Here is a 13,130-nt window from a genome sequence, read left to right on the forward strand (position 1 = left end):
CACACCGGCGAGCTGGCAGCAGCTTTCTTTCTGTATTACAGTCGCGGACTCTGCTTTCCTTGTTTTAGTACCGTTGTTATTCTGTTTAATGACTTAACTTCCCAACCTCCCCGGCTCTCGGCAGACCGCGCTCCTTGCAGCTTCCCGCGGGAAGCCCTTCTCTCCTTCCTCCCACGCCGCCTCCTCCTGCCCCCTTCTCCGTCCTCTTTCTTGAGCGACGACTAGGTGCCTGGCCAAAATGCTCGTCCGCCCGGGCGCTGCGCGACAGCCCCTCCCTATGCGCCAGCTCCTGGCATCCCGCCATCTCCGTCTTGCTTCCAGATGCTGTGTTGCCGCTCCGCCCGCCCTGCTCGCTGAAACGCGGCGCGTCCTCACGACTGCGACCGATGCACGGCCGTGGAAGAGGAAGTCCTTTCGCGCCCTCGTCGGCTTCGAGCGCAGCCTGGCTACCGCGGTCGAGGAGCGCCGCTTCGGCGACGATGTCCCATTCGAGGGCCTCCCCGGGGGGCTGGCCTCGCAGTACCAGTCAGAGCAATCGCGGTCGCCGCTCTACATGCTAAAGCCCCTCAGTGGCCGGTCCCCGCTGGTGCTGGACGAGCAGAAAGCGTACCCGCCTAGGCAGCGCGTCAATCACTACGGCATCCCCGGCGACGTCGAGGAGATGCTGTCCGTCTTTGAGGCTTGCGTGCAGGTTGGCCGAATGGACCGCGCCGCTCTGGTGCTCAAGCGCTTTGGGAGGATGTCCGTCTTGGATGGTCACGAGATGATGCAGCTGCACAATCGGTATCTGCAAGGCCGCGTCGCTCAACTCGCCGCCGAGCCCGACCGGGAAACGGCCGAAGAAGTTCACAAGTGGTTTGAGCTGAACATCCGGGGACAACACCTGCCGATTACCCCCCTCACCATCGCCTGCATGCTCAAGACGGCGCTTCTGACCTCGGAGGGCAGCGATCTGAGCTCGAGGATCGACCGTTACATGAGCCTTATGCCTCAGCAGAGCTCCTCAGAACCCCTGGACCTGGGAAATGTTTTGACCGACGAAGACCTGGAAACCATCGCCGAAATATGCCCCAGTTTCTACCTTCCCGAGGATGCTTCCGTTCCGGCCGACGCCGACGCTGCGGCTGCCGAAGACGGTACCCTGGAGGAGCAGGCGGGTACCAGCGACCTGAAGAAGGGGCCGTCGACCGCCACCCCGGAAGTTCTCAGCACGCCACAGAAGGGCATGGGGCTCAGATCCTTGAAGGAGACACTTTCCCTGTTTGCCGAACTTCCGGATGGCCTGGATATCGCCTCCCTTTCCCAATCTCAACGTCAGGAGGTGCAAGCCAAGCTGGAGAGGGACTGCATCGATGCCGCGATAAATAGGTGGCGGAGTGAGAACGAGGCGCTGATGAGCATGGGTCTTAATACGCAGCTCGCGACCCCGTCTCTCAATTCGAGGCTGTATGACTGGCATCGGGCCCTGGAGGCCCGCATTGCCGCCGAGCAAGCCAAGGTCGACAAGTCGGAGTCGGCTCCCAAAAAGTCTCAGGAGGACTTGGACCGTTGCCTGTACGGGCCGCATCTCCTGCAGGCACCGGCCAAGCGCCTCGCCGCCGTCACCATCCTCAGCGCGCTCAGCATCCTCGCCATGCATGGCGCCGATAAGGGCATCCCGGTCTCCAACATGGTACAGCAAGTGGCTAAAATTGCCGAGGAAGACATTCGGTCACAGATCTTGGCGAAGAGCCTTCCCTACGCGAGATTGAAGTTGAAGCACCGCAGGCAGCAGAATGCCCGCCAGTTGATTCGCCAACGGGAACGCAAGATCGAGGAGCCCCCGAGCAATGAGCCCGAGACCGGGGCCCGGACGCTCTCTGTCAACGCTGTCAGCAAGGAGATTGGAGAGTCTCCACCTGACCGCCTGGAAGCTCGCTGGCCGACAGTTATCCGGGCAAAGTTCGGTGCTGTGCTGCTCGGTGCCTTGATCGACTCGGCCAAGATCGTCGTCAATCGGGAACACCCCGACACCAAGCAAATGGTGACGCAATCGATGCCGGCCTTTATCCACACTGTGCAACTCAAGAAGGGAAGGAAGGTGGGCGTCATTCAGCCCAACCGTGCCTTGGTGGATTTGATGAAGCGCGAGCCCCGCGGGGAAGCACTTGCTCGCCACCTGCCCATGGTTGTCGAGCCGGTGCCGTGGAGCCGCTTCGACAAAGGCGGCTTCATCGGATCCCCCAGCCCCCTCATCCGGCTGAAGAACCACGAGAAGGAACAGCGCTTCTACGCCGAGGCGGCTATCGAGCGAGGTGACATGGAGCAGATGATGCGGGGCCTTGATGTGCTGGGCAAGACCGCCTGGAGGATCAACCGCCCCGTCTTCGACGTGATGCTGGAGGCCTGGAACAGCGGGGAAGAGTTCGCCAACTTCCCCGCCCTGGACCCCAAGATTCCCATCCCGCCGGAGCCAGATTCGACCGACGATCCGATGAAGCGGCGGTTGTGGGTCAGGGCTGTCAAGGCCGCCGAGAACGAGAAATCCGGATTGCATTCTGTCCGCTGCTTCATCAACTTCCAGCTCGAGATCGCCCGGGCCTTCCGGGACCAGACGTTTTATTTCCCTCACAACCTCGATTTCCGCGGGCGCGCGTATCCGCTGCCGACGTACCTGAACCACATGGGCGCCGACCACATGCGCGGCCTGCTGATCTTCGCCAAGGGAAAGCCCCTGGGCAAGAACGGACTCCGTTGGCTCAAGGTCCATCTCTCCAACGTTTACGGGTTCGACAAGGCCAGCCTGCAGGAACGCGAAGATTTTGCGAACCAGAACCTAGAAAACATTTTCGACTCGGCCGACAACCCGCTGACCGGCAAGCGGTGGTGGCTGGGCGCCGAGGACCCATGGCAGTGCCTTGCGGCGTGCTTCGAGCTGAAGGCCGCCCTGTCATCTCCGGATCCCGCCGCCTTTGTCTCCCACTTCCCAGTCCACCAGGACGGCACCTGCAACGGGCTGCAGCACTATGCTGCTCTGGGCGGCGACACTTGGGGAGCGCAGCAAGTGAACCTGTTGCCGGGAGACCGGCCGGCCGACGTGTACGCCGCCGTCGCCGAACTGGTACAAGAACAAGTGGCCAAGGACGTGGCGGCTGGTAACAACTTCGCCAAGGCCGTCGACGGGAAAATTAACAGGAAGGTGGTCAAGCAGACGGTCATGACCAACGTTTACGGCGTGACGTTCGTTGGTGCCAAGAAGCAGGTCCAGAAGCAACTGGACGCCCTGTATCCGGACATTGAGAAGGAGACGGGCATCAGCTCGGCAATTCTCGGTTCCTACATCGCCTCCAAGGTCTTCGTGGCACTATCCACTATGTTCCGCGGCGCCCACGACATCCAGAATTGGCTAGGCGAGATTGGCGGCCGCGTGTGCCGGGCGGTGACACCGGAACAGCTAGACAGGCTCGCCGAGTCGTCAGGCGAGAAGGTCGTCAGACGGAAGACGGTCAAGACGGAGCGCTCGACCGAAGACGAGTTAGCCTCCCAGTTCCGCAACACGCTTGTTTGGACGACGCCTCTACGGATGCCCGTGGTGCAGCCTTACAGAAAGAGCGGCACCCGCCTGATCTCCACCTGTCTCCAGGACCTGATCTTGACTTCCACGGAGCGTGACGACCCGGTGAACCGGCGCAAGCAGCTCCAGGCGTTCCCGCCCAACTTCATCCACTCGCTCGACGCCAGCCACATGATGCTGTCGGCGCTCGAGTGCAACGACATGGGGCTCACGTTTGCTGCCGTCCACGACTCGTTCTGGACGCACGCGGCCGACGTGGATGCCATGAACACGGTCATTCGCGACTCCTTCATCCGGATCCACCGGGAGGATGTCATTGGCCGTCTCAAGGCCGAGTTCGAGGCCCGGTACCGGGGCTGCATCTACCGGGCGAAGATCGACGCCGGTACCGACGTCGCCAAGGCGATCACGGCGCACCGCAAGAAACACCGGCTGACGGCCAAGGAGGAGCTGCTGCAGGAGCGGCGGCGCCAACTGCTGCTGCAGTCGCGGAACCCGCAGGAGGTGGCCGAAGGGAAGGCAATGGTCACGCCAGCCAGCATCTTCGAGCAGATGGCTACGCCCGACATGGTGGCTAACGCGGTGGACCCCGACGAGCTGCGGGCCGACGACGAAGACGAGGAGGCGGCGAGCGACGGCGACGACTCCCGGGAGCCCGGCGAGCTCTGCGAGCCAGCGCCGCCTACGAAGAGCAAGGAACTCAAAGGCATGGAAAACTTTGGCAACCAGCTCGCTGCGCTCCACGGATCCAACTACTTTGTCATGGAGATGACCAAGTCGATCAGGCGGGAGGGTAGATACACGAAGACGCCGCCAGTCTGGCTGTGGATGCCGCTCACGTTCCCCGACATACCCAAGAAGGGCAGCTTCGACGTGGCAAAGCTCAAGGAGAGCAAGTATTTCTTCTCCTGAGCGGGATGGCACACGGCCCGAGGGATCTCATTCACTCTGTGTGTGTGTGTGTGTACATTAAAAAGTGGCATTCCCCCGGGTTTGCTTTTTGGCGGCGTTGTTTTTGATGTATGAGAAGGCATGGTTGGCATGGCGTTTGCGAGAAAGGGGGAGCTTGTCGGGACTGCATGTACATGAATGGTGGTTGAGGTATGATTCCTTATACTGTGTCAAATCTATATGATGTATATTAAAGCGTCGGGGAAGTATTGGAGATGTAATTAGATGGTTATATTCCCTTTTATTACGACACGCTCACGGTGACTTCTTGAGGCACCGTGTGCTGCGGCAGTTACATCAGTTTACGTTCGCCGTCTGTGGCTCCGGACCCCAATGTCCACTGTGTAAGCACCGCGTGTGTCTGTGTTGTACATACATACGCTCAAAGGGCAGAGACGGGCAGACTATGGCCCGGTTTACGAGCGGACTCACAAACAAGGACATATTCTTCTCTCACAGGGAGCCAACGGGCCAGCCCAGACCGCTCCGCGTTCCGTTAGCCTGACTCCCCCTCCCCCCACCCCCTTCATCTGCTACCAACCCACCGTCACAGGGAGTTGACATGAGGAAGAAACAACAAGATTTCCGGGGATCGGGATAAAGCTTGGCGGGGTGTCCAATTCAGCCGCGCAGCCCGCTGCGTTGTATTAAAAAGCTTAATCGTCTGATATTGCCCCGATGCTACCCCGGCGAGGGGGATGAAGCTTCTTTTTCTTTCTAGCCGGCCGCGTGGCGCTGGGCGTCGGGCAATCACGGTGCAGGGAAAAAGCGGGGGACGAAGGACCGTTTTCCTGTTCCTGGGGAAGACGAACGGGCGAGCGAACGAACGAACCGGGTTCCTGGTCCGTGGAGGCGAGTTGCTATTTTTATGTCTTTTTTTATTCGCTGTCGTAGTGTACATATATTGGGGTTGTTTTGTTCCGGGCCTGTATGATGTTGTCGTCGGTCGAACATTACGCAGTTGCGGATTACTCTCTTGCTCACCTTCCCTTGCTCACTTACATAGATGCGGTTGGCGGGGGAATCTTGGAGGTGAAGCCAACGCTTTGGAAGAATATGAGTAGTTATGGCAAGCGAAGGCTGTTGGGGCTGACATGTTTGTTGGCTACTCCGGGAATGGGGCGGTCGGCCGAAAATGTCCGTGGTCTGATGCTGACTCGGAAGCTGGCACTCCTTTTTTGCTGGCCCGGTCAGGATTTGACATCTGTTGTTACTGGCTCGGGAGGTTAGATTGGCTGAAGATTGTAACCACACCGCGGCCGCCCTTGCCATTACACGTATTGTGGGCGAACAGCGTCTCGTTCCCCGAGTTCCAACGGGTCAGCCGGGAATGGCTCCTAGCCGGGGAAGATCCTGAAATGAAGCTGTAATCAATATTCCAGAGGGGTATTTAAAGGGGATGGCTTTCCTATGTCTAAGACACACCGAAGTTGTCATACTTGAGCCTCATGTTCTCATACTCCACACAAGCACTACCAAGACACCCTCTTCAAGCTCAACATGCAGGTCTCACTCTCGAACACCGGCCTCCTGCTGGTGAGCATGCTGGTGGGGATCAGGTAAGTTCCCCTCCCCTGCCTACCCTTGACACGCACTCAAGGGACAGACCCAAGCCCTGTCTCGGCTGAACGCGTGTCTGTGTGTCCATCCGTCCGTACCTAGTCTGACACCCCCTTCACCACTCTCAGCTCAGCAGCGCCCGCACCGCCAGAGGTGACCCTCCCCAGCGGGCTCCCACCGACCTGCATCCGCTTCGATAACGGCGTGCTGCAGACCCCGTCGTGCTACACCGCCACCGTCACGACGGTTCCCCGTAAGCCAGCTGCCCCATACATCCCTTAAAGAAGCAAAAACGACAGAGTGGATGTGGGTGAGTCAGTGAGTGACTGACTGACTGACTGACCGTCGGCATGCAGTGGACTGCCCGCGGATTGAATGTCCTACGCAGAACATCTACTGCCCGCTGTACATCAAGGAGACGACCGTCGCCGTGCCGTGCAGGTAAGCCCCCTCCCCCTCCCCCCCCCCTCCTCCCCTCCACCCTTCCCCTTCCCTCCAGGGGTGTCTGTCCCTCGCCGAGATAGTATCTTGCTGACTCGCCCTTGGCAGCACCGACTGCTGCCCGACGACGCCGACGCACACCGTGACGACCAAGTGTCCCGGCTGCAAGACGGGCTGCGTCATCCCCACCGAGACGATCACGGTCACCACCGGGTGCGGCAAGACGCATCCGGGCGGCTGGGGCCCGCCGCCGCCGACGCCCACGGCGACGCTCATTGATGGGTGAGGGTGAGGAGGTTCAAGGCAGGGAAAAAGGGAGGGGGGTTCAGGGGCAATTGGGGTGGGATGAAGGGAAAGTTTGTTCATTCACCAAGTTTTGCGAGCGACATGTCGTAACATTGGTCTATTTTGCTTGCTGGTGTCTTGCGCCGTATATCCGACTGGTATCTCCATACACTTGACACCCAAAACAACCCCGTTTACCGCACCTGGGCCCCCTTTAAGCTAGCGACCTTGCACACGCCGCCGCTCGCCGTGACCAGCTTGCCCAAGCCCGTCTTGCCCTCCAGCGCGTCGACGACGCCGGCATCAAACGCCACCTCGAGCTCGTCGGTGGTGGTGAAGCCCGGCTGGAAGGTCTCCCAGATCTTCTTCTTGGGGTTCAATACCTTCTCGGGCTCGCCCTGCCACCCCTCAAAATAGACGCGCTCGCCGGCCTTGGCGTCGGCTGGCGGGTTAACCAGCTCGACGGGGCCCTTGTGGTCGTCGGCCTCGCCCTCCTTCAACCTGGGCGACGCTGCGAGCACCATGGCGCACGACTTGACGCCGCGCATCTTGACCGGCTTGAGGTTGCACACCACCACCACCTTGCGGCCCTGCATCTCTTCGAGCGGCACCAGCCCGTTCAGGCCGGAGCAGACGGTCCGCACCACCTGGCCTTCGTATTCGGACGTGTCTTCGGTGCCGGGCTTGTCGCCCACGGCGATGGTCGAGACGTACAGAGAGTCCGCTTCAGGGTGCTTGATTGCCTTGAGGATGTGGCCCACGCGCAAGTCGATCAGGCACGGCGAGAGGACGGTCGGTGCCGGTGGAGGCGCCGGCTGCTTGGGCGCGCGCTCCTTCTTTTCCTTCTTCTGCTTCTGCTTGCCCTCGCCCGCGACGGCGTCCACAACCTCGGCCTTGACCTCGGCGGCCTTATCCGCCACGGCGCCGGCGGTCTCCTTTGTTCGGTCAACGAGGGTCTTGTCTCCGCCGGCAGCAGCGGCCGCGGCCGCGGCAGCCTTTTCCTTCTTCAGGCGCTCCTTCTCGGCCTTGGCATCGACGGGGGGCTTCACATAGAGGATCTCGTCGGCATCGACCTGCACCTTGTCGGCCGCGGCGATGTTGAGGCCAAAGAGCGGGCTGTTCTGGACGAAGTCGACGAGGCGCACGATGTTGGGACGGCCCTGCTCGCCGGTCCGCTGCTCGGGCGTCCAGGCCTTGACGAGCGGAGCGAGAGCCTCGTACAAGGCGACGTCGGCCTTGCTGGGTTTGGTGCCGAGCGCGGTGGTGCGGGTCGCAAGGTCGGCGTTGAGAGTGTCCAGGAGCGCGTCCGAGGCGGTCTCCTTGAGCGCGGAGGCCTTGTCCAGCCACGCTTGGATCTCGGACTCCTCGGCCGGAGTGTACTTTTGGGCGTCAAGAGCAGCCATGATGCGCAGGTTCGACAGCGAAATAGTGTGCTGAGTTCGGGACCCGGACACTGCGCGAAGCGGAGAGACGCTTCGCAGGGCAACCGCGGAGCGCGCGGCAAGTCTGAGGGAGGACAGCTTGGCAAACGGAGGGAAACAACAAGAACGAAGGAATTGGGCGGATTTGGCGCGGTGCAGAGGCAGATTGGGCCGCTCAGATGGAGTTGCAGATGGTCCGTCTGCCGATGGTGGGGTGAAGCAGCGAAAATGGCACACAATTTTGAGCCTGGGCAAGGGGAAAATGCGGGGCAAGTTGCTTGACTCAACAGAGGGGCAGGCACCTCGAACATTGGGCTGCTTCGAGAACCGTTTCGGGCGACTCACTAATGGGTGGCACGTGCAGGCCCTGTCCACCCGTGACCGCGCGCAGGTCTGGGACGCGTCTTCCGATCGCAGTGGCAATTGGCGAGTCGCGTGCATCGCGCGCCCTTCAAACCACGAATTGACGGCCCGGATCCACCCCCCGCCTTTCGACCTGTCTGCCCCGTCTTGGCCCATTCAATTCCTGGGTCAATCATGGTTTACTTTTAGATTGGAACCGGCAGACTCCTTGATATTTAGTTGGTTGTTGTATCGGTCCTCGTTCTGTCGTATATACCCGTAACACGTTCGTCCGACTGCCTCCCTCCCTCGCCGTGCCGTTCTTGTGCGCTTGTCATCGCCGCACCTCGAGGATGCCTTTCCTATCATCGGACGATGTCGATTCCGGAAGCTCGCCATCGCGGCTCCCAACCAGCGCTCCCTCGTCTCCGCCACCCGCGTCTCCGACGAGCCCAGCCTCCTCGAAGCCCAAGATGAGCTACACCAAGCTGCGAGAGGAGCAGATCCTCGCCGCTGAAGAGGAGAAGGCCCGGGAGGAGAATAACAAAGCCGAGGAGAGGCGCAGGAAGAAATGGAAGAAGCGCACGCTCAGCAAGGAGGAACGCGAGGCCAAAGCCAGGGACCTGGACGAGCTGCTCGCCCAGAGCGCTGCCTTCAGCAGCATCCTCACCAACAAGACAAAGGTGCTGGGCCGCGTGGGCACCAGCCTAGACGGCAAGACGCTTGGCGAGCACGACTTGACCATGGCGAAACAGCCAAAGTGCATGGTTGGCGGCACCATGAGGGACTACCAGCTCGAGGGCTTGACTTGGATGTATGAGATCTGCATCCAGGGCATGAGCGGGATTCTCGCGGACGAAATGGGCTTAGGTATGTCATATGTCCCAGTTTCGAGGCGCCTCCCCGCGCTGACATGAATCAGGCAAAACGGTTCAGACAATCTCCTTGATTGCCCTGCTCCGCGAACAGGAGAGCTACCTCGGGCCGCATCTCATCGTTGCCCCCCTGAGCACCCTGTCCAACTGGCTGGACGAGTTCCACCAATGGGTCCCTTCCATCCCTGTGGTCATGTACCACGGCACGCCCCAGCAGCGCAACGAAATCTTCAAGACCAAAATCCAACGCCACCTCCGCGGCGGGAGGCCCACCGACAAGTTCCCCGTGGTCTGCACCAGTTACGAGATGGTCCTCAAGGACCGTGCCGCCTTGTCCAAGATCAACTGGGAGTTCATCATCATCGACGAGGGACACCGCATGAAGAATTTCGACTCGAAGCTGTTCCGCGAGCTCAAGTCGTTTACTTCGGCCACACGCCTCCTGATTACCGGCACGCCGCTGCAGAATAATCTCAAAGAGCTATGGTCTCTACTCAACTTCCTGCTGCCCAAGATCTTTCGCGACTGGGAGGCCTTTGAGAGCTGGTTTGACTTCAGCGATCTCGAAGACGAGGAGGGCACCGAAGAGTTCATCGCCGACAAGACCAAGCAGGAGCTCGTCAAGAAGATGCACATCGTGCTTCAGCCGCTGCTCCTACGCAGGGTGAAGGCCGACGTGGCAAAGTATCTTCCAAAGAAGCGCGAATACGTCCTATATGCGCCCATGACGAAGGAGCAGACGGATCTGTACAATGTCATCAACGACAAGAACATTGACACGCGGGTCTATCTCGAGAACAAGGTAGTCGAGCGGCTCACGGGGACGACCACCAGCAAGGCGTCGTCCCCCGCTCGCAGCACTCGCTCGTCGAGGTCCAGCAGTGTGAAAATGGAGCCGGACACGGACGAGGATACTGCATCAACCAAAGCCAAGCTTTCCTGCCCGCCAGCTAAGAATGCATTCGCATTGATGATGGGCAAGCTGCGCGCCCACGGGCCACCAGCTAAGCCTACCGCGACCGAAAAGCAGCCCTCGCCAAAGCTAGCAACAAAGGAGGCCAAGAGGAAGGTTCCACCCACGTCGGAGTCGCCAGCTTCAAAGAGGGCAAAGTCCAGCAGGCAGTCAACCCCAGCCAGCGCACGTGGTCGATCTTCGAGAGGGAGGAAGGTGTACAAGGAGGCCGATTCGGATGATGACTTGCTGGATGACGACGAGTTTGAGGCGAAGCTGGCCAGTGAGATCGGCGAGGCGGAGACTGACGATTCTGAGAGCATTCTTGACGCGGAGGAATTTGAGCGGGTACAGACCCTAGAGCTGGCCAGTATGTCCCGTTGTGCCCCCCTGCCCCCATCGTCCATTTACTCACCACCCTCAGAACGAGAAATCGCAAACAAGAAGCTTGGCAACCCGCTTTTGCAGCTGAGGCTCGTCTGCAACAGCCCGCACAACTTCTACAACCCCTGGGTGGCCGATGCCAACATGCCGGTCGACGAGAGCATCGTGACCGCGTCAGGGAAGATGCTGCTGCTCGACCGGCTCCTCCCGGAGCTCTTCAAGCGCGGTCACAAAGTGCTCATCTTCTCGCAGTTCAAAACACAGCTCGACATTCTCGAGGACTACTGCACCGAGCTCCGTAAGTGGCGTGTCTGCCGCATCGACGGCGGCGTGTCGCAGGAAGACAGGCGGGCGCAGATCCACGAGTTTAACCACAACCCGCGCCTCAAGATCTTCCTGCTCTCGACACGCGCAGGCGGGCAGGGCATCAACCTCGCGAGCGCCGACACCGTCATCCTGTTCGACAGCGACTGGAACCCGCAGCAAGACCTGCAGGCGCAGGACCGGGCGCACCGCATCGGCCAGACGCGGCCCGTCATCGTGTACCGGCTGGCGACGAAGGGCACTGTCGAGGAGGAGCTGCTCATGAGCGCCGACGCCAAGCGCCGGCTGGAGAAGCTGGTCATCAAGAAGGGCGGGTTCAGGACGATGGGGCAGAAGATCGACATGCGCGAGGACCTGGACCGCGAGACGCTCAGAGCGCTGTTGCTGAAGGATGGGCTGGTGTACAAGTTCTCAGGAGATAAGGAGGTGTTGAGCGATGAGGATTTGCGTGTGCTGTGCGACCGGAGCGACGAGGCCTACGAGAGGGCGGCGGTCGGCGAGGGCGACGCGGATGGCTACAAGGTCATTGAGACGGGCGCAAGCGGGATCAAAGTGCCGGGAAAGGCATAGGCGCGTTTCTCAGGACAAACCATAGAGTCGGCGTCTGATCTGTGAGTTGCGAGCGATGTTTCTGTCACCCGATAATTGGATGAGCATGATCTGTACTGATCGGACTGGGCAATGGAATATGTAGTCCAGCCACATATTTATTTTGAAGAGGGTCTATCCATTCAACCAAAGTCGTACCCCAGGTACGGATGACCGACAAGGTCTTGGGAAAAAAACACAGCGCGCCTACGAAGCCAGCCAGCCAGCGACGTCCCTTACTCCGTCCCCAATCCAATACATCCATCCCGCGTACAGCAGCAGACACCATTCCACCGTGTCCCTTGCCACGTCCCAGAAACCAACCTCCCGCCCCAAAGCAATCAACACCGCCGACGACACACCCACAATAATCCCAGACCAGTACCGACATAGCACACCCGCCCAGAACAGCGCCAGCTCCTTGACGACTTCAATCACCACCTCCACCAGCCAGGCCACCAGGCCCCAAGCACCCCACCCCGCCAAACGCGCCGCGACGCACCCGATCGCCACGTGCAGGTACGCCAGCCCTGTCTGGCCCAGCGCGGACCCGACGGCAGCGAGCACCGCTTCCTCGGCGGCGGGCGTCAGCGGCGCCGGCGCGGCAAGCAGCACCAGCGCGAGGGCGAGCGGGTACGCGACCAGCAGCGTGCGCGCCGCGCGCACGCTGCCCGGCGCCGGCCACCGCAGCGCGTGCACCGTCGCCCAGTACGGCGAGGGCAGGCCGCCGCCGTTGGCCGGCGGCAGCAGCACGCGCGGCGGGCGGGTCAGCTGCGCGACGGGGCGCGCCAGCCAGTAGAGCAGGATGGCGGGCAGGTCTGGGTTGATGAGCATGGTGGCGCCGAGGGAGAGGAGCAGCGCCAGCTGGTGGTGGTTGATGTCGAAGAGGGCGGCTAGGGGGTTGGTGCTGGCGCAAGCGGCCGGCGGGCAGCCTGCGACCGGTTGGGGGCGGCGGGATGCCGCGTTGCAACTTACCCCGATGCACGAACGGTTTGGGAGGGACATGGCTGTTGTTGTTGTTGCTTACCTTCTTCGAGTTCGTCTTTTGGCTGGGGGGCAGCTGGGTGAGGGGGGACTTCGTTCGGGTTTCCGGTGGATGGTGGTCGATCTGCTTGTTTGTTTGAATCTTTGGTGTTCCAGGTTCAAGTCTATGTTGTTGTAGATGCAACGGTTACTGCTCTGCAGCGACGTTGTTTGGTCAGGGATGGAAAGTGTGTGAGGAGTATTTGAGCGGCGGGGGACAAGTAATACGAAAAGCCAGGCATGGTAACTTGTGTCTGTGGTGTATTACAACAAAGCCCGGTTCGATGATACAATGGGCCCCCTTTGTCCGAGTTATCGATGACCATGAGGGTGTGAAAGCCTTTGTGATATTGGATGATTGAATGCTCCCAAAATTAACCCAATGGGCATTGTTGTGTGAGGAAGACACAATAAGGGGGTGGGGCCGATGA

The 13,130-nt window shown here is 60.5% G+C and overlaps 5 protein-coding genes across 5 annotated transcripts; 3 read left to right on the forward strand and 2 right to left on the reverse strand.

Annotated features, from left to right (window-relative positions):
- The first annotated feature begins 153 nt into the window (after nucleotides 1-153).
- On the forward strand, nucleotides 154-4,699 carry THITE_2114671 (uncharacterized protein). The gene has a single exon (XM_003652818.1). The coding sequence runs from the start codon at nucleotides 239-241 to the stop codon at nucleotides 4,463-4,465; it is 4,227 nt and encodes a 1,408-aa protein (XP_003652866.1). The 5' UTR covers nucleotides 154-238; the 3' UTR covers nucleotides 4,466-4,699.
- A 1,305-nt stretch (nucleotides 4,700-6,004) lies between these two features.
- THITE_2088011 (uncharacterized protein) lies at nucleotides 6,005-6,791 on the forward strand (the record flags this gene model as incomplete). The annotated part of the gene is made up of 4 exons (XM_003652819.1): nucleotides 6,005-6,063; nucleotides 6,193-6,317; nucleotides 6,421-6,505; nucleotides 6,614-6,791. 4 exons carry the CDS (start codon nucleotides 6,005-6,007, stop codon nucleotides 6,789-6,791), a joined length of 447 nt encoding a protein of 148 aa, XP_003652867.1.
- Nucleotides 6,754-8,527, reverse strand: THITE_2114672 (uncharacterized protein). The gene has a single exon (XM_003652820.1). It carries the CDS (start codon nucleotides 8,191-8,193, stop codon nucleotides 6,985-6,987), a length of 1,209 nt encoding a protein of 402 aa, XP_003652868.1. The 5' UTR covers nucleotides 8,194-8,527; the 3' UTR covers nucleotides 6,754-6,984.
- Nucleotides 8,528-8,618: 91 nt separating this feature from the next.
- On the forward strand, nucleotides 8,619-11,771 carry THITE_2114673 (uncharacterized protein). Its single transcript, XM_003652821.1, has 3 exons — nucleotides 8,619-9,423; nucleotides 9,476-10,750; nucleotides 10,805-11,771. The coding sequence occupies exons 1-3, from the start codon at nucleotides 8,907-8,909 to the stop codon at nucleotides 11,656-11,658; spliced, it is 2,646 nt and encodes an 881-aa protein (XP_003652869.1). The 5' UTR covers nucleotides 8,619-8,906; the 3' UTR covers nucleotides 11,659-11,771.
- Nucleotides 11,772-11,883: 112 nt separating this feature from the next.
- On the reverse strand, nucleotides 11,884-12,681 carry THITE_2088014 (uncharacterized protein; the record flags this gene model as incomplete). Its single annotated transcript, XM_003652822.1, has 2 exons — nucleotides 11,884-12,608; nucleotides 12,666-12,681. 2 exons carry the CDS (start codon nucleotides 12,679-12,681, stop codon nucleotides 11,884-11,886), a joined length of 741 nt encoding a protein of 246 aa, XP_003652870.1.
- Nucleotides 12,682-13,130: the final 449 nt, after the last annotated feature.

This window comes from Thermothielavioides terrestris, chromosome 2 (genome assembly GCF_000226115.1).
Source record: "Thermothielavioides terrestris NRRL 8126 chromosome 2, complete sequence".
In the NCBI taxonomy this organism is placed as follows: Eukaryota; Fungi; Ascomycota; class Sordariomycetes; order Sordariales; family Chaetomiaceae; genus Thermothielavioides; species Thermothielavioides terrestris.

What these genes read in the sequence shown, in the direction of transcription:
- THITE_2114671 (XM_003652818.1), top strand. Translation starts at nt 239, where the DNA reads ATGCTCGTCCGCCCGGGCGCTGCGCGACAGCCCCTCCCTATGCGCCAG.
- THITE_2114672 (XM_003652820.1), bottom strand. Translation starts at nt 8,193, where the DNA reads ATGGCTGCTCTTGACGCCCAAAAGTACACTCCGGCCGAGGAGTCCGAG.
- THITE_2114673 (XM_003652821.1), top strand. Translation starts at nt 8,907, where the DNA reads ATGCCTTTCCTATCATCGGACGATGTCGATTCCGGAAGCTCGCCATCG. An exon ending in CGCGGACGAAATGGGCTTAG is followed by an intron (nt 9,424 to 9,475) that starts GTATGTCATATG and finishes GACATGAATCAG; the next exon opens with GCAAAACGGTTCAGACAATC. An exon ending in ACAGACCCTAGAGCTGGCCA is followed by an intron (nt 10,751 to 10,804) that starts GTATGTCCCGTT and finishes CACCACCCTCAG; the next exon opens with AACGAGAAATCGCAAACAAG.